The following is a 19,410-nucleotide window of genomic DNA, read 5'->3' as shown; positions in this document are numbered from 1 at the left end:
TGGGAAAGTTAGGTCAATTCTTATGTCTAAAGAAAAAAATGGTGAGTTCAGACATAATAGAGAGATACAATTTCTATTTCACTTCTGTTTTACAAGAATTATAGTTTATATTGTATATGGTAGAACTTTTGTACAGGAAAAAGATCATTTTAGTTACTATTCATGTTTGTAGAGAAAATAAAAATAAATGGATTTTTTTACAATAGGAAAAGTATATTAAATGTAATTATTGAATAAAAACCTTTCTATCTAATCTTCAATGCATTTGCGGATCCTCAAATGTTACGGTACTTGAATTGCTTTCCGAGTCTTACAAAGATTAGATTTTCAACATCTGAACAGCCTGAAGATTGAAGTAAAAGTTAAAGAACATTGTACCATTTGTTAAATCAACTAAGTTACGTATGCCACTAAGTGATGTCCAATAACCAACACAATATGGAAAGACATGACTATAAAATTACTAAGCAATATGGATTGCCCTTGCATGAAAAATATTTAACAAAATCTCATGTTACTTCCTGGAGAGATATAAAAGCAATGTAATATACCACTGATGCATTGCCTTGCTCCTCTAAAAATAACATGCCTTCAAAAGTACTCTTTTTGCAGTAAGGAAGAACTTTAATTATAGCAGATAACTGTATTTATTCATCCTTATCTCCTACACTGGTACAGCAGTGTGGTTTTTTGGTTGGTTGGTCGTTTTTTTTGTCTCTGCTGTGTAAAAATGAAAAAAAAAAAAAAAAAAAGCCCAAATCACCTCACAAGCTACTTTATCTTACCATCTACTTTGAGTTTCAAGTATGGGGATACCTGGATCTTAGAAAATTTTGTATAAAGTGGATGTCAATTTAATACAAAGGTGAGGAACTGGGGGAGACTCAGAGAGCTGGGTCTGTTCAGCCTGGAGAAGAGAAGGCTAAGAAGGCTCATCAATATTTATAAATATGTCAAGGGTGGATGTCAAGAGGATGAGACCAGACTCCTTTCAGTGGTGCCCAATGATAGGATGCGGGGCAACGGCCACAGACTGAAACACTGGAAGTTCCATTTAAATACGAGGAGAAACTACTTCTCAATGAGGGTGCCAGAGCACTGGAACAGGCTGCCCAGATAGGTTGTGGAGTCTCCTTCTCTGGAGGCTTGAGACAGTAAATAGCAGTTTTCTGTTTCCAGTAGCAACACCATAGTGAAATCCTATTTTTCATATTCAGTTTAACATTGCTTATTTTAGCAATGGAGAGACCCCATACCTTAATATGTTACCTGAAAAGCTTAGGAAATTAAGAACTGTAAATCACAGAATGAAGGAATTTTAAATTTGAAGAGCAAAGCACAGGCTGCCTTCCATTTTCAAGATATATATTCTTATATATATATATTAGTGTTACTAATGCTACTTTTACCCAGGATATAAACGGTGGAAATTGAACTTCCTATTCTATTTGAATGGCAAAGTTTCTTGTTTAAAGGGGAGGTGCAATATGGTTGCATTCTTCTCATTTTGCTGAAGCTGTTTCACTTTGAAAGAAACATTTTCCATTAGATTTACAGAAAAAGAGATTAAAGATCAAACCATGTCCAGTTCAAGAGGTGGTAGACACTTTTGTACTTACATAACTTGCAGTGAGACTGCAAAAAAATAATGTGTCAAACTGCTGAGATTTTTTTTATGAATGCCCTTAACAGTGTAATTACGGCATACTTACCATAACACAAAGCAGAAAAGGTTGCAGTGTAAGAATTGAAAATTTCATTGATAATTTGGAAAGAAATAATAAGTTTCTACTTAGAAAAGGAAAATCAAAAGTACAAATATATTTAGAAATAACTAGACCCGTGTTCTACAGGAAGTGATTGAAGTTTCAGGCAGACCATACACCTACTGAAATGCTGTGCTGGTGTCAAAACAGCAATTCATACTGGGCTGCATAAAGCAAAGCACTTGTTTGTGACAACCTTCACATACTTAAGCCCTAACATGGGCTTAAGTATGGGGGTAGAATATTAATTCTTTAGAGTTCCATTTTTCAAGAAAAATGTTCGCTCAGAGCCCAGAGTATCTCAATCAAACTTACTAGATGTTTAGCTATTAAGACCTGTGAACATAGGTGGAAAAAACCCTGTTTTTCTTCAGTATAGGACAGGATAAAAGATGAAGTAAGCCTTCTGATGGTAATGTTCCCATTCATTTTTGGGAAAATTTAATGCTGTCAGCAATTCTGGCTTCAGATGAGTCAAGCAGAAAGGCTGAAGTTGTGATGGGAGTATTGAGACATCATTATTCTCACCACTAGGAAGTTCTTTCTTATGTACTATAATCAATTGCATAGGTGTTCTTATGAACAAAATAAACATATCAAGAAGGATTTAAGTTTAGAAGCTGAACTCCATTTCCTATCATTACCTAGTGAACTGAAAATTTCTTGCTTTTAAAATAGATTGCTGAAAGGGAGCTTGTGTCTGCATAGCTTATGTTGTGTTTGAAACTTTTTTCCCAGATTTTACATCTAAGGATTGGCATGGCTCTGAGCTGGCATCTTATTTGATGGACACCACCAAAAGCATATCTGCCATCTCACCTTTCGCGTGCTTATCTGGAGTGGTTGATAACGATCTATTTCATGGGGAGATCATTGATAAAGTAAGTTATATTTTCATTGTGGGCAAAATTTTATTACAGTTCAAGCAAATACTTAATTACAGTTCAATAAAATTTATTTTTATCACGATCTTCTTGCCTCTCTGTAATATGATGGCACTATGCTCAAGTGTCACTCTTCAGGAGGAGAAACAATTTGAAAGGCCTCAAAAAAAAAATCAACACTGAATAGTACCACAATAGCACAGTGCAAGAAACGCAGAACAGATGGATATAGGAAAAAAGAAATCTGTAAATAGTTTGCTTTCTTGAAATGTCTCTGTCCATTTCAACTCCGAGACAAGTAAAATACTCTAAAATTTCAGATTCAAACTGTATCCCCAGTTTTTCTCCACATCAGGAGTTTACTATTTTTTAAAGTCTAACACACAGTATTCTCAAGAATCCTAGTGAAATAATGCATTATTGCATTGATCATTTGCTTCTCAGCTAGGATTTCAGTGTATCATGTTAGCATATGAATTATTAATAGCTTAACTGTAATACACATGAACATGTTTACTGTCAGCTTGCATTTTCCTGTGGTCTTCTACATGCTTTGGGCTTTGGAGCATGAGGGAATTATTGCATGACTCATAGCTCCGTAATAGAAAAAATTAAATTCCTAAAACTAGCAATTTGAAATTTACCTTCACCCTTAAAATGTTTCATGCTCGAGGCTGATTAATACTTTTGAAGCATGAGTGAGTCTGAATACATGACTTCTGCATGTGGAAAAATCCTCATCTAAACTGAAGAGAAACCCAGTGTCCTAGTCAAACTTTACTCAGAATGTCCCAGAGCTTCACTGTTCATGTAAGTCACCACTAACTAACTGTCTCCTGTGCTGAGACCCTAAATGTACTTGTGCAGATTTTTGGAGTGGTCCAGAATTAGAAGTGTGGAATTTACCAGCTGTGGGTCTACAGGTATAGGTTTGACAAAACAATGCATATAAACATAACCACACCAGCTATTCAGCAGATTTTTTTTTCTTTTTTTCCTTAGGCTGTCTTACATTCCCTTGGAATTAATGTCACAAATTGCCCGCTGTTTTATTTAGAAAAGTATGATAAACATGGAAGAAGGATGCCACTCAATGCTTATGCACTGGACTTTTTTAAGCATGGTTCCTTGGTTGCACTGACAACTGACAACTGGTATGTACTACCATCCTAAATATGGTTAAACAGCAACACTGTTTACAATATGGTACATAAGTACGTCTGTTTTTAAAGCCTTCACCCTCCAGAGCTTAGGGATGCAATAGCTGTTAAATATGATTAGTTTAGTTGAATGTTTTAATGAGAATAAAACATATCCTACATTAAAGTCCAATGGCAATGGCGGTAAAGCAGTAGCTGGGTATTTAAAACAGTACCATAAATTGGACTTCAGTGACACGGGTTATTTTGACTGAACAGTGGCATGATCTCAAACTATCTCTCATTGCTTGCTGCATCCAAAACATAAACCCTTTCATGGAGCAGGAAGACTGTCATCATAGAAACCTGACTTTCACAGTAGCAAAGCAAAATCAGTATTGCTTCAATACATCCCTTTTCCTAATATTTTCTAAGCATTTAGCAACTTGTCCTAATAATTCAATGATACTGTCATCTGTCTTTAAATGAAAGAATAAACAGCCACCCACCAAAAGCTCTGTGCCCAAGCTAGTTGAAAACTGCCGTATCTCATATTTTCATGTTTAAGCCTGTGGTACATGTGACCTTCCTCTGCTCTTTCCTCCTGCATCACATATGCTCTAGCTTTTTCAAAACTCGAGTTTTAATCTTTACTTTTATAGGCAGATGTGCCAGGGGAGGTTTAGGTTGTACATTAGGAACAGGTTCTCCCCCTAGAGGGTGCTGGAGCACTGGAACAGGCTCCCCAGGGAGGTGTCACGGCCCCAAGCCTGACAGTGTTCAAGAAGAGACTCGACAACGCCCTCACATGGTGTGAACTGTAAGGTTGTCATATGCAGGGACAGGTGTTGGACTCGATGATCCTTGTGGGTCCCTTCCAACTCAGGACATCCTATGATTATGAATTCCTCCTTTAATCTGTTCCTTTATTATTTGACCAAGTTTTTGACATCTCTCCATACTATATCACTATCTTCTAGACTCCCACATTAGACTTCCTCATTTTGGTCCTTTTCATTGTGGAAAAACCTTGATTAAATTAAAAACAAACAAACAAAAGTCCCCCAAACCTTCTAAAGAGCCTATCCAGCTCTTACACTTGATAAAGCTCCAAACAAATAATTCTTGAGACACTTTCACCTTCCTAATTAAGCAACTTATAAACTGTATCAGTCTTATCTTTCTTCATCTCAGAAGCTAAATTTGAGATTTTGTTTTTCTCTTACCATTTATAGCCCTGTTGTCCTCTTCAATCTTTTAGAGATGCTCCTGCTAAATATGATGTCGTTTTCATCACTATCACTTTTGAATCTCACCAGCCTTCTGCAACCTTGTTCATTAAATCCATCTCTTTATAAAACTTCCAGCTTGCAATCTTTAATGAAGCCATTCACATATCTCTTTTATTCCCAGCCTCAGCCAAAGAAAGCTCAACCGCAAACTCCCTCTCCCAACTACTCTATATCAAGTATCTTTATTTTGCCAGTAACTTTTATTTATAAGAACATACCACCTCACTCTGCTTCCTGAGGGTACTGTTAGCAGCAAATAGTATTATCTGCTTTTTTGTAAGCTCTTCAAAGAACAAGTAGAATACACATTCCATGTGCTATTGTAGTTACAACAGCAGTTTGGCACTAATGGCACATTACCAAGAGATGCAGATAGAGTAATACTGATCACAGAATCACATTATTTGATTCTGTCAAGCTGATCTAATTGCAAATGTCCCTGTTCATGGCAGTGGGGTTGGACTAGATAATCTCTAAAGGTCCCTTCCAACCCAAACCATTCTATAATTCTATTGTTTTCAAAACAATACTGATGGTATATTTTTTTTTTTAAATGTGGTATTCTTAATTACTAGGAACTGAGTTTATTAAGTTCTTTTCAGTAATCAGTGGTCCTTTTTGAAAAATATAGGGTTTCATCATCTGTACAAAGCTTACACTATCTCCTGCTCAATTTAGCCAGCAGATTCATCCAAAGAATCCAGTTTAGCTTGTGACAGGTTATTCAAACAGATCAAACCATGTTCCAATATAATATTAATAAATTAAATTATCTTTACAAATATTACTCATGCGTCTTTTATATGTTTGGTGTAATTACAGAAGCGTGTCTTTATATATTATTTTAAGCTTACAGTTATTCGACAGGAATCCTAATGAATTAGTATGTTAGTTTTTGAGGCCATGGAATATGCTCTCTGCATCCTTATCCAGACTACATGGCAGGGTTTATTAAAAGTGAAGCAGTATGTTACAGTGCATACCCATTTCCATTTTTTTCTTTCTTTAGGTTAAATGAAGGAGATGCTTACTACCTACTCAAGGATTTTTCACTCCTCATTAGATCTATTGGGTATGATATACTTTCCTTTTTAATATATAATACATATTTCATATTTAAAGCAACTTAAAATGAAACAATACTTTGTTAATTTTTTTCTTCTCTTTTTTAAACAACAAAACAACAGAATGTCACTGAGTGAACTGTGTGACGATCCAAACGATCATGTTCTACTGGCATTTCAACAACTGGGTAAAATCTACCAAGAGAAACTGAACTCTGCTACCTGAAGAAAAAAGAAAAACAAACAAAAAGGCAGCAGTACATGATACACTTACCACACATATCAGCTGCCTTTTAAGTAAGGAAGTGACTAGGCCTGAGTTATCTAATATGTTTCCTAATAAAGCTGTAGTAACATCCAATATCAGGAACACAAAGTTTACTTTAGAAAATCAACCTTCACACATTGACATTTTGGCAGCTCCAATGCCAACTCAACAATTGTTTCTAATAGATTACGAACTAGGTAATCGCGCTTGTCGGTCAATTGCACTTTTTTTTTCAGATAGTGATAAATACATTAAGACAGTTCAGAAATATACTGAACAAATGCCACAGTTCTGACAGCTGGTGAGATCAGCCTCTCAGGAGGACAGCACTGGAAACTTTCGCACCATTTGTGGAGGACGTTCAGCAATTACTTTGACAACTATAGTCAAATAAATCATGCTAATTATTTTTTCAAGGTTTCTATTAGGTTATGAGATAGTACCTTAATGAACCATTATAAAAGCTTAAACTGGTCTGCAATTTTAATCTAATAACTTCTATGTATAAAGAGGGTTTTATATTTGTGTAATGAAGTTTGATTAATAAAATGTTCCATCCACATGCAGAATTGCTTAGTTTTTCACTTCTTGTATCCTTAAAAGTCAGAAAGATCCAGGACACCTTGAGCACACTTGTCAAAAAGACCCTTGCAACACAAATTACTTAGTTTTGTTAAATAAGTTTCCTAACTATTTTCTTGGGTTTTGCTGGGAACAGCAAAGTTTTCAATAGTATTTTCATACTATTCCTGAAAATTCTTCAGTTTAACACTACATTTTAGTCTACTTGTAGTCTAAAAAAATATATATGCACACATACTAGTGTTTAGATAACCTAGGAAAATTAGGCTTTGACAACAGTCATTGCAACACACAGTTTTATAAAGATGACCAAGACAGTGATGGAAGTTATTCTCTGTTAGTAATAAGCGAAACGTGCATTCAGGACGATTCAGAAACCCATTTCCTCAAATTAGCTCTGGTGTTCATCAAACAATCAGTGATTTAGTCTTTGACTTGAAATCTCTTCAGGCAGCATTAAACTACATGCAGACATTGCCTAGAGATACTGGGGGGGCTTGAAACCTGTATGCAGTCAGTTACTGCTGCCGAGCTACCATCAACTGATGTAAAACTCTTTTTCCTTCCTTTTTTTTTTTTTTTTTAATGTGTGAAACAAGACAACAGAAATGGAATGCATGGGTAGAAAAGACTGCTTTAACTCTGCTTAGGCAATAAAATTTGCTCAAATTATTCTTTACTGTCTAGCAAGTCATGCCATATGGAGATAGGTCTTGCACAACTGTTCCTTGACTAGGGTAGAAGTAGCTGTATTTAGACCTTTACATGTTCATGTTTCCTGATTTAACTGGAATAATCTTTTTAGCTAAGACACAATTAATTGGCCAAGGAATAAAGTCAGAAATTGGTCCTGTTGTGTTCTCAGTTATTTGATGAGTAGGTGTGAAACCTTGGGTAAAAAACAAACTTATTATGTCTCTCACAGTGTGTGCGCTGCCACAGAAAAACTGAGGCCAAGAATTGAACGCAAATCAAATTAAAATTAGGTCAACATTTCCTAAACCAAGAATAGTGTTTCTAAGTATTCTGTCACAGTGAGTATAATGGTAAGCCTTGCAGAGATTTAAATTTAATATTTCTCCTATTAAGTTAGAAAGACAATTTGGAAATTAAAAAACAAACAAACAAACAAAACAACAGAAGACTATCTAGCAGCGGGCAGTGAAAGATTCTGAAGGAATATTAAACATTCCAATCTAATACTTGCCAGCTGACATATCTACCTAATGCAGGATTAATTCATTCAAACTCTGGCACCAGCTCTTGCTAGAGTGTGAACACTAAATGAAATAGAACTTTAATCTGAAATAGTACTACTGTCTGTGTATTCTAATGGTTAAAGCACAAATATTTTTTGGATGCAACAAAATGGTTAATAAATTCGAAAAGATGGTATTTTTATCCTCACTGTGTATCATATTTCACAGACTAAAAATTCAATGAGTTCTGGATCATTAATACTTACAGTAAGAATTGCTGTTTTCCTTTTTTCCTGTTGTTACACAAATTTTAAAAGATTTTTCTGTTTTGAAAGCTAAATTTTCCCAAAGCTTTCATCAAAACAGCAAATTAGTATCTGTCACTGATTTCCAAAATAATGCTAAAAGGAACTGAAAATTAATTGAGACAGTTACTTTTCATCAAGGAAACATTTCAGAAGTGTAGCCAATACCCTTCTGCAACATATAATAAGAACACTGGTGTGGCATTTCAATTTCAAAAGCATTAGAGAAATTATTGAAATTACACTAGAAGTTGCAACTATAAATAAATCACAGAAAAAGAACACAGCCAAAGGGAGACAGACAAAAATTTCCAGTAACGCCCTTCAACAACCTTTATTCCCCCCATGCTCTCCTCCCTCCCAACCTATGAGGTGACGCTATGACCTGTGATGTGACCCTAGTGTGAGTGCTGCTGCACTGCCCCAGCAATGCTCTGCCTCCTGCTGCTGAGGCTTCCCTGAACCCCACTGCTGGGACATCCGAGACCCCCACCACCTACACATACCCTGTGGCACTTCTCGGAAGCTCTGCATTCTTAAAGGTACAGTAAATGTGGTCATACTTCAGTCTTTAACAAGACATGCCATTTTTGGTTGTTTCTTCAGTTCGGGTTTGAACTATAAAAATCACTTCAGTACACTGTACTTGCTGGGAAGCAATTATGTTTCTAACACAGAGATAACCAAGAATCAGGGAGAGTAACAGCTGTAAAAAAATCACAGGTATCCCCACTTTTTAACATGCTAAGTAGCATTTATTAAATTCCAGCTTATTTAGGTATAGTTATCTTCTCCATTTCACTCTCTCTTCATGTCTCTGATTTTCTTCTGGTAGATAATTTGTCTTCAGCGACAGAAAAATATTCTGATGCACTGCTGGCATCAGTAGAGATGGATGCTTGACTTAGCTCTTCAGTGTCAGAATCGCCGTCACTTGGTATTCTTCCTGTCTCGTTTACCGTCAGCACAGAACCTCCCAAAGACGGATCCTTGCATGTGCCAGGAAGAGAACAAGCTGCATTCTGAAACTGTACAGACTCACATTCATCTTCCCTCCCAGGACAGCAAGAGCTGTTTTCAACAACAGTTTCACTTTCTTCGTCTTTTATCTTTGTTTCTTGGTTTGTCGCTGTAACAGTAAGTTGTGTGGAAGATGCGTTCTCATATTTACCAGGAAGGACAACTGAATATAAAGGCTGACTACAGGAAGCATTACTATCAGCAAGCATTTCTGCACTTTCAGGTTTCTTAGATGAGTTCCCAGGGAAGAATGAACCTTCACACTTTGGATGACTATGTCTAGAAGCAGGCTCTACACACTTGGAAGATACAGGCTTCCCTAGACTGAGATGTGTTTTTTCAGGAGATCTCACTTTTTCAGTGCCATTTCCACAAAAAAACATGGAGGAATTCAGGGAATCAGAGGTATTTCTGACAATACTTCCAAATGAAAATACTGGTGAAGACAACTGAACACAGTTATTTTGAAAGGAAAATGCACAGTTACTGGGGAAAAGAGGGGTCTCAGAGACATCATTCACCCCAGCTGCAGTGTTGGTTTCTGAAGTACTGCAAGCTATGTTTGTGATGGATTCTGAGGCATCAGCTTTTTGTTCCCCTGAGACAGATGGTTTCTGTGTACCATATTCTGCAGGCTCCTTTGCAGAAAGTGTTTTTTCTCTCATGTGAGATGTATTTTTGTCAGATGGCTTCTCAGATTGGCTAAAGAATGAGGATAATTGTAAAACCTTAAATGAATTGCAAAACAATTTTTCTGAATTGCCAAAAGGAAACGAAAAGTCTGGCTTCTCACCTTCTGCTGAGTCTAAATTAGGACTGGTTGAAGCATCAGAAACTGTGGTTTTGGTTACATGACCATGTTTTCTAAATTTGATTTCATCCTGGTTATCTGTTTTACCTGCATTGTCACATTTTCCTAGATAAAATTGAGGGAAAACATATTTCCCGTCTTTATTTTTAAAGGAAAATGTACCTGCATCTTTAATAAATCTGGGTAATGAGTTGTTACATGCACTGAAGGCAAAAGGTGAAGCAGAAATTCTCTCTGCAGAAACATCTAGAAATTCTGAATTTGAAACAGTTGCTGGTTTTAAGCTGGATGAAGTGCTAGAATTTATGTCCATGTCATTGGAAACAATAACTGCTGATGGCTGCGTTGGTAATTTTTCTTTGATTACAAAGTCTTTAGTGTTTTCTGATAAGGCTGGAGTGGTTACATCCTGGAAACTTCTCTCGTGAAATAATTTTAAGTCACCATTTGTTTCAGATGGGATGCTGTAATCACTAGTGCCAGAAAAGCTTCTCACGCCAAAGCCATCTGCTCTTCGCAGGGTTTCATTATCTGTTTTATTTGCTTTGGTAGGTGAAGATACAGAAGGACTTCCTGAGGACCTACCCTTCAAAGCTGCAGCAGTTACAAATTTATGCTTTTTATTTGCAGGTAAAGTTTGTGTCTTGAACTCATCGGTGAGCTTCTGATGTTCCATATAGTATTTGTAACGTATCTCCTACAATTACAGCAAAGAATCCTGTTACGTAAAATGGCATTTCTGGATTTAGAGTCTATAAAACTCAAATATAACCCTAAGACTGAAGAAAAGTTTTTTGTATAATCTATAGCATTTATGAGGTATTTTCCATTGCTGCAAGAAAGCAACAGAACACAAGTCATTATGGAAAAAAGTTCTTTAAAAACAATTGAACAAGACACATATGGAACCCTGACGACAAAGTAGGTTTTGAAATAGGAGACTATAGAAAACTGATAAAAGTCACTGCCAAAACTAGAAATAGCTAAAAATACTAGCTTAGACATTAAGTGACAAATTCTCAAATTGTCATGAAAAATAACCATCTGAAGCCAATTTTGGTTTTCCTTTTTTTTTTTTTTTTTTTTACTAGATACAATAACTACATAAGTTGTAGTCTCAATGAGAATAGAAAACAGATAATCTCCAAAATAATACAGCAAAAGAAAAATAATTCTATATTTAAAGGACCTAAGCCACTTTTTGATTTAATCCTCTGTCATTGGCATTCTCAGAACCTACGTTATGTGATTCACTGCAAGCCAGGCTTCACTAACAGTAACCAGAATCATTCTGTACAGAACGATACTCACTCAGCCACCCACATGGAACTGCTAGTAAGTGATAAAAAAAAATAAATAATCTAGTTGTATAACTAGATGATTGGAAATGAAACAAAAATAAGAGATCACATTCAGTTTCATGTAAAATAAGGCATTCAGATAGTCTTAAAAGAGTGAATTCTATTATCTTCAGAAACCAGAACACAGGCAGATGACTTCCTCTTCAAATAGGCAATAGAGAAGCTCGTTTGGATTAGAAAGCTACAGATGTGACTCAAAAAGCCACACTAGAATATAAAAATAAACATGTGAAGTAAGATTAAGTTCCATCTTTCTGAAGAAAAAACAAAAAGAAGAGTAATCCTGACAGTTTTAATAACCTAGTCAGATTTACATTCTGGAATTGTAAGGATACCTTTCCACTAAGAAAACTGAAAAAGATTATAAAAGTTTTTCTAAAGAAAATTGTGTCATAACAAATAGTAACTTAGCCATACTTACAACAGATGTTCAATCATACCTCATGACTCATGTTTTGAAACGCCGCCATTTCCGATATTGACATTAAGCGAGTACAGATCCTGCTACCGTCTGCTTGTGCTTCCTCCTGTCGTAGTACAGGCTGAAAAATATTTTGCAGCAGAGATTACGGTTAATTTCAATAAGACAGAATAAACAAAATAGTACAGTGTTGTAGCCACCTAGGGAATAACTTACAAGAAATGTGTTGGGCGTACTCTTCTGGTCCTGCCATTGCTTTATGTTATTTTTAAATAGAGGATTTTTTGTTGAGTTCTCAATTCCTCCAGAAGGTAGATCTATTAGAAAGAACACAGGAATGCTGATGGAGAGCATATTAAGTATGGAAAATACGGAAAGGTTCCAGTGCACCTAAACATAGATCCCAATTAAGAACAGGAGTACACTGCTCTAAGTGAGACCCTTGTACTTGTCAAAACTTCTGTGATATAAAGCAAGCGGCCTGTGTAACAAGTTTTCTAAATGCATTGAGCTACTTGCCCCGATATAAGTCCTAACATTTTCTCCTATGAGGTAAAAGCATTTAATCAGAGCATAGTTATACTACAACAAATACCCATCCAGTTCAGCAACACACTTCCGACAGTGACAATACTGGCTGAATAGGAAAATTATAGTTTAAAAAAAAATACAGCCTAGAGACTTTACAGAGAAAGCACATTCATAAAACGTATTTAAAAGCCCTTGATGAATTTATCATCCATTAATTTGCTCAGACGCTTTCTGACCACTGCCATAATTTCCCATGCATGTTGTTTATTAGCAATTAGTTCCACAAGCTGCATGTTCCTAGAGTGACTTTCTGTATCTTGTCCTATACTAAGGCCTTCTTCCCTACCTTTGGCAATGCCTACATTAACGGGCATTAACTTCAAAGCCAAGATTTCATTAACCACAGGTTTGATATCCATCTTCTTTTGTGTATACTCCGATGGTTTTTCATAGCTGGATGCTATATTCATCAGGTCAAGCTGAGTTTTCATTCTGGGAAAGAGGAAAAAAAAAAAAAAACTAAACACTCTTCTTAAGGCTCACATGCCAACAACTAAATTACACCTGCCCAATAAAAAAAAAAAAAAGTCTTTTAAAAAGAAATCATTAAGAGGAAGAAGAAGTCAGTAAAAGTAAGCCTTCAATAAAATATGAAGTTTCCTAGATTTTTTTTCCTTAAAACTTACTACTTGATGATTCACTTGAATTAGGTTTCAAAGGCAATGAAAACTGCAAGAAGTAGTTCTGCAAAAAGCTTAGCCCACCCCTCACCCCCTTTCTTAGTGTACAATATTGGAATGTAAATCACACTCTTTATTCAGAAAGCATATCTAATGCTAGTCTGAACCACAACATATTTTAAAGAACTCAATTTCCAATACTCTTTCTTAGATTCTGCTTAAAAAGCAATAAGAAATGTAATTAAGAACCTTTAGAAAGAAATCTACAGGCTATGTGCACTGCAAACTCAAAAATGTAGACACCGCAGCATCTTCACACGCACTCTTAAAGATTTCTGTAAAAGCTCCAGGCATGCTTCAGTGTTCCTGAGTTTAAATAAGGTATCTAAAAATACCCAATCACCATGTATACTCAGTTTTTTATTGGGAAGCCAATTCAGAAGACTGATTATCTCTAATCCCAGATAGTACATCACTAAAACTCTTGACACTTTTCCTAAAAGCTGGTATATGGAGCATCCAAAGATGTGAAAGCATTATAGTGTCTTAATCACCAAATACTATTTTCATTTTAAGTTGCTGTATCTGACTATATTCAAAGAAACTATTTTCTTAGTTTTTAATCTTAAAATTATACCAGAGAACTAACAAAGCATGAAAAAATATATATACCTTGTATTCAAGCCACAGGCCACCTATAAATAAAACAAGAATTTATAAGATATGAATGAGCTTTCCTCCAACTCTCAAAAGGAGATAATTGCTTTAACAAAATACTTCAGAGACTGAACTCCCTGTCTTAATTTCATAGAACTACAGGAAATAAACATGTTAACATTCAAAATATGAAAGAAAGAAAAAAAAAAAAAAGACCATCCTAATGTAAAAAAAAGAAAAAAAAAAAGAAAAGAAGTATGTCTGGGACAATTTTGTGTTAAAGACAGAAAGAACTCCTTTTAGCCAAATGAAGGCATTCAAATAATGAATAATGACCCATATGGTTATCTAAACCATTTTGGCTGTAATATATTTGCAACCATTCAAATGAAAGACTATTTTGTGTATCTCAGTGAGGGAAGCCTCTGCTACCTGCTCTGAAGATGGTGTTACACTGAAAGTTTTAAAATGCTGTCTTTTAGTTTTAAATCATCCAGACCATGGCAGTACAAAACACACCGCGCTACAGTCAAGTGACACATCCCAAAGAATGGGTAACAAAAAGTAACAAAACTGACTGGATTATAGACTAGCTGCTTCCGTATAAAAATCTGGTGATCTCACTATACAGAATTTTAAAACAACCATCACCACCCCATCCCTTCACTGAAATGAATTGTGTACTGTCATGGGGGGCAGGTGGGAAGGTGCTAAGTTTAAAGCATATTAATCACTAGTCAGAATATTTCTTCCAAAAGTGGGAGTCGCTTTTACTTGGACTAATAGTGAGATCTTCTGTATCTAGTTGTTACCAGAAACTTAGGGAAACCCTAAGAACTTTCTTCACTTCTCATTTATCTGAAGGTAGCAAAAAGACCCATTGCAGAAAAAAAGAGCATGCTGTTGTTTCTTGGAAAAGCATAAGTCTTGAAGTTAAAGACAAAATTCAGTAGTTAATTAAATACTTTGCCCCATATCTATAATCTGCCTAAATATCATAGAACTGCAGACACAGTGTTTGACATAAATGCGATTATAAAGCTCTACACTAGCTTTGGTAACAGTGTCTTGGGTTCTTCTAGCATTTATCTCTAAATCAGAAACTGTTTTTCTCTGCAGTTCCAATAAACACTACATGGAAGATTTTCAGTGTCTTGTATACAGAATTATATATACTATATAGTACAGTGTGTGTCAGAAGTACCTCAACTAGCTTTGAACTGGCTGGTTTATCTACATTGCACACCTCACTGCAAAGTTTACAGCAGGTTTTAAGATCAGTATAATCACCTTAGCTCACATACCCCAACACAGTGCTCCACTGTGCAGCACAGACAAGTTATCAGTTCTGGCTCAAATCTTTCCCCAAAAAAGCATTTTTAACATCTTAGAAATTTAAAAACGCAATGAAAGTGCTTAATACACAAAACATTTGAAAACAAATATGAAAAAAAATAAATAAATGTGACACAATTTTGGAAGCAGTCTTAGTAAATAACTCCCTACCCAGCACCAAGGCAGCTTGCTTTCACAGCTGGTAGCGTAATATAGCAAGTGGAACAGCAACAGCTCTACAGTCAATAATAATTTCATTAGTTTTCAGTGCAGAAAACATGTCTACTGAATTCACTAAATATCACTGATAAGAAAAGTTTGAAAAGCTTTGCAGCTTAAGTGAAAAGCACCATTATAAAAAAAGTATGAATGTATAATAATTTTAGTCTGTATTTTTTATTTGTTGCATTTGTTTTTCCTGATCCAGTCATTATCATAATCTACAACACAGCAGGATCTATATGACATTTGAGGTTCACTACACAACTGATGTCAAATAACAAAAAAGCCATCACCTCCAGGAAACGCTGAGGATCACACTCATGGACAAGCTTTTCACAATCCTTCAAAAAATTCTCAATGGTCTTCTTGTGAGCTTCCTTCATTTTCTTCCAAATCTGAAATTCTTTCTCTTTTTTACTTCTTTGATTTTCAACGTCTTCTAACAATTGCCGTTTCTTCATTTCCAGGGTTTTGAAAATTTCTCCAAATTCCAGTGCAATTATCTCCGCATCATTGTTCAGCACCATCTAGAAGCACAAGAACATAGAAACATGTGATTAACCTAACATGAAAAGAGAAACAAAGACATATATATTTAGTATCCAGCATCTCTAACTCACATCCATATCATTTGGTTGACTTGAGATTTCATTCATCAGCTTCTCATTTAGTTTTCTCATTTTTTTCAGACTGCTGAAGAAGGTTAACTGCAAGACAATTGAAACACTTATTACGACTTTATCCATTCCATACAATAAATACATTTCAGTGATTATCTTGAATCACACCAAGGGATGTTCTGTTCTCTACAACATATTAAACAAAGGTCATGATTTGACACACCACTTAGTAACATTTAATACTTTCCTGCATCAGTATACAAACTTTATTTTGCTATTTCTCTCTCTCAAAGTAACATTTTTAGGCTCACCTACAATGCATATTGCTAGAATAGCTACAGAGTTTCTTTATAGTTAAAACAATTGTTTTCCTCAGCCTTTTTTTTAACCTTACCTCTCATACCCACACCTATCACAAAGTAAGCCTTAATCATGTTAATCCAGTTTGACAAGCAACTGTGTGATGTTCACTTTTTTTTTAAATGCCTCACGCTGATAAAATAGAAAACTGTCCATAACTGAGTTATTTCTGTTTGGTTTAAAACTAAGACAATCACTATTTTTTCTGCCTTTACCTCACTACATGATCTCTAAGTTTTAGATAGAAAGTTTACTGCAAAGACTGTTTTCTCCTGGATTCCCTGAATGACATGCAATTGGTGATGGGAGAAGCAGGAGGAAAATAAGTGCAAAAGCAACTTTTGGCTTAAAGACTAATCAGTGTTATACCCAAACTTTTATACCTCTACTCTTCATTACTGCCCTGCAGTTGTTTCAATTGCTGCACAGCAGAACTTCTGTATGACATGCCACCCTGAACACAATTTGCATAGGGCATGAAAAGCTCATTCTACCCAAACAGTAGCTCTTCTGGCAAAAAACACAACTACCACCACTACAAACAGCCAGACAAGCATTAGACCAGGTAGCTGCTTTCCTCATGCAAACAGGAATGCATTTTGGTTTTACATTTATGATATTATTACTTACCTTAACCATCTACTTCTAAAGATTTAATTACCTGTGACTCAAATTACCTATGCCAGCTCAGAGAGCCTATAAACAAAACATCTGTGAGTCTGTGGTTTTTTTGGTACTAGGACCAGCACCTCCCTGAACCTGGAAAAACTTGATCCAGATATGCAATAAACTCTTATAATCAGTGTATTTTTTTTTCCAGCAAAGCCTGCAAGTCTCTATATAAAAAACAAAAACAAAACAAAACCAAAAAAACAAAATAAAATAAGCACAACTCTTCAGGTGCTTTGGTAAGTTGGGTTCAGAGCTGTTGATAGTGTAATATCTGCAGGTCCCCTGTGTGCGGTGGATGAAGTCTGCCGCAAGAAGGGAAGGCACACCCGGCAGTCCACAAACAACCCTGACTCCTGGTCCATCGCAGCAACCTCCCTCACTGCCTCTCGCCTGCCCGCCACTCCGAGTGAAAGCAACCCGGGCCCGCTGGGATCCTCCACGGGACAGCCTGACCTCCCAACCGGACCCCTGGCACGGAGGGGAAGCGCCGCGCTTACTTTTTCTTCCTGGTACACGGTGTCGATGAGGTTGACGGAGTGGAAGATGCCCTGGTGCTCCTCAGAAATGCACTGCCCGCAGCCCGCCTGGCGGCACATCCGGCAGTAGAGCTGCACCAGCCGGCTCGGATGCTTCTGGCAGGTTCCCCCGAGCGCCAGCGGGGAGAACAGCCCAGGCCCCGGCTGCGCCTCCCCCGCCCGGGCGGCTCCAGCCGCGCCAGACCGGTACAGCTTGACCACCTCCGCCAGAGTGGTGTTGACGGGCAGCGCGGCGGCGCCGCCGCGGGGCAGCGGGCACAGCTTCCTGCACAGCGGGCACGACACTCGGGCGCCGGCCGCGCCGCCGCCAGCGCCCAGCCCCGGTCCCCCCCGGGAGAGGCGGGCCTGCCCCTGGCCCCGCTGTTGCTGCAGGCGGGCGGCCTCGGCCGAGGCCAGGCACTCCAGCACGCAGTCCCGGCAGAAGTTGTGCGAGCAGAGGGGCAGCGTCACCGGCTCCTCGAAGAGCGACAGGCAGACGGCGCACGTCAGGCTGGCCTCCATCTGCGACAGGCAGGCGGGCAGCCGGGGCCGCCGCTCCTGCTGCCCCGGGCCCGGCTCGCCGGCGGCTGGGCTGGGCGCCCCGGGCTGGTCCGGCTGCGCCGGGCCCGGCTCGCAGGATGCCCCCGGCTCGTCCTGCGGCGCCGCAGGCTCCAGCTCGGCGGCAGCGGGCCCCGCCGCGGAGGGGCTGGGGCTGCGGTCGCGGAGCGGGAGCCGAAGTCGCCACAAACTGCGAACCCCAACCGCCAACTTCCCAGGAAGTAGAACCCGGCAGCGGAGCGAGCGGCACAGAGAGACGCAGCGGCGATTGGGGAAGGCGCAAGATTGACACCGCCGCTTTCCAGTCAGAGCAGAGAGGGGGCGGGGCGCGGCGCTGCCTGTCCGTGACCGCTGGCCCGGCAGAGCCCCTCCGGCGGCGTGGGGCGGGGCGGAGGGCACTGGAACCCGCCCCCCGCTCGGCGTGCGAGGGCGGCTGCGCCAGGTGACGCCTGCCGGGTCCTAGCGCCGCCGCCGCCGCCGTGCAGTGCCAGGCACTCCGCAGTGTTCCCGCTCTGCGCGGTGTGAGGGAGGGCGCGTGAACAAGGCGTTTGCAGCTGGGAGGTGTGTCCGTATTTCCGTGTGCAGGTGTACGGAGTTAAAGCGAAATAACTCCCCCGTGCTGAGGTACGGCTGTGACTAGCTACCTCTAACTACAGTTGTACCACCACAACGCAATTTAGCCCACGGATTTTGTTGATGCTGATGAATTGGGATAGTCCTCATCTCGTTCTCATTTGTGTTCTTGGTTTGTTTTTCCTCCCGGAGCTGTTCCTTCCAAAGTTCTGGCTTAACAATTACATGATCCACCTGAAATATTTTGAAACGTGCCAAACTCAAGAGGGACTCAACTGAAATTTTAAGTTTATTGTAAATCAAAAGATGTGTAACGTAAAGCTGGTATTTGCAAAAAAAGCAATACACATTGAAAATAACGTTATTTTCACAGACTACAGAAAGGGACAGGTGCAAACAGCATACAAGCAGCCATGTGTTTGTCTGTTTCTATAGCAGTGCTTTATAGAGTCATGCTGAGCTGTATTTGCAGAATGAACCTTTTTTAAAAAAATCTAAAGTGTCTGTGTCAAGTTGGAAACTTTGTAGCTGCAGGAGAAAAAGAAAAGGTGGTTATTTTGATGAATACGAGAACA

At 38.4% G+C, this 19,410-nt stretch overlaps 2 protein-coding genes across 5 annotated transcripts in view; one reads left to right on the top strand and one right to left on the bottom strand.

Moving 5' to 3' along the window:
* LOC309438651 (putative ATP-dependent RNA helicase DDX60) overlaps positions 1-6,971 on the top strand; it is a gene marked incomplete at its 5' end in the record, with an annotated part of 54,561 nt that extends 47,590 nt beyond the window's left edge. For 3 of the 4 annotated variants that reach the window (XM_082050322.1, XM_082050321.1, XM_082050320.1), the window contains 4 exons: positions 2,505-2,647; positions 3,653-3,804; positions 6,091-6,153; positions 6,269-6,971. In XM_082050322.1, coding sequence (XP_081906448.1) covers positions 2,505-2,647; positions 3,653-3,804; positions 6,091-6,153; positions 6,269-6,371 — 461 coding nt within the window. In that variant the 3' untranslated portion in view covers positions 6,372-6,971. The remainder of the gene's footprint in view (positions 1-2,504; positions 2,648-3,652; positions 3,805-6,090; positions 6,154-6,268) is intronic. The other variant, XM_082050323.1, reaches the window with a different exon arrangement.
* A 2,261-nt stretch (positions 6,972-9,232) lies between these two features.
* Positions 9,233-18,482, bottom strand: LOC309438652 (uncharacterized protein). The gene is made up of 8 exons (XM_082050325.1): positions 17,687-18,482; positions 16,158-16,244; positions 15,831-16,064; positions 13,996-14,018; positions 12,990-13,135; positions 12,329-12,429; positions 12,132-12,233; positions 9,233-11,027 (listed from the first exon to the last, which is right to left on the bottom strand). Exons 1-8 carry the CDS (start codon positions 18,224-18,226, stop codon positions 9,309-9,311), a joined length of 2,952 nt encoding a protein of 983 aa, XP_081906451.1. The 5' UTR covers positions 18,227-18,482; the 3' UTR covers positions 9,233-9,308.
* Between the last annotated feature and the right edge of the window lie 928 nt (positions 18,483-19,410).

Source organism: Streptopelia decaocto, assembly GCF_964273445.1.
Source record: "Streptopelia decaocto genome assembly, chromosome: 4".
NCBI lineage: Eukaryota > Metazoa > Chordata > Aves > Columbiformes > Columbidae > Streptopelia > Streptopelia decaocto.
This window is presented reverse-complemented; position numbering and strand designations above follow the sequence as displayed.

Excerpts from the sequence above, each read along its gene's own strand:
- LOC309438652 (XM_082050325.1), bottom strand. The coding sequence starts at position 18,226 with ATGGAGGCCAGCCTGACGTGCGCCGTCTGCCTGTCGCTCTTCGAGGAG. Across the intron at positions 16,245-17,686 it reads CCGTGTACCAGGAAGAAAAA|TTAACCTTCTTCAGCAGTCT; the intron begins GTAAGCGCGGCG and ends ATTGTCTTGCAG. Across the intron at positions 11,028-12,131 it reads TTCAAAACATGAGTCATGAG|GAGATACGTTACAAATACTA; the intron begins GTATGATTGAAC and ends CTGTAATTGTAG.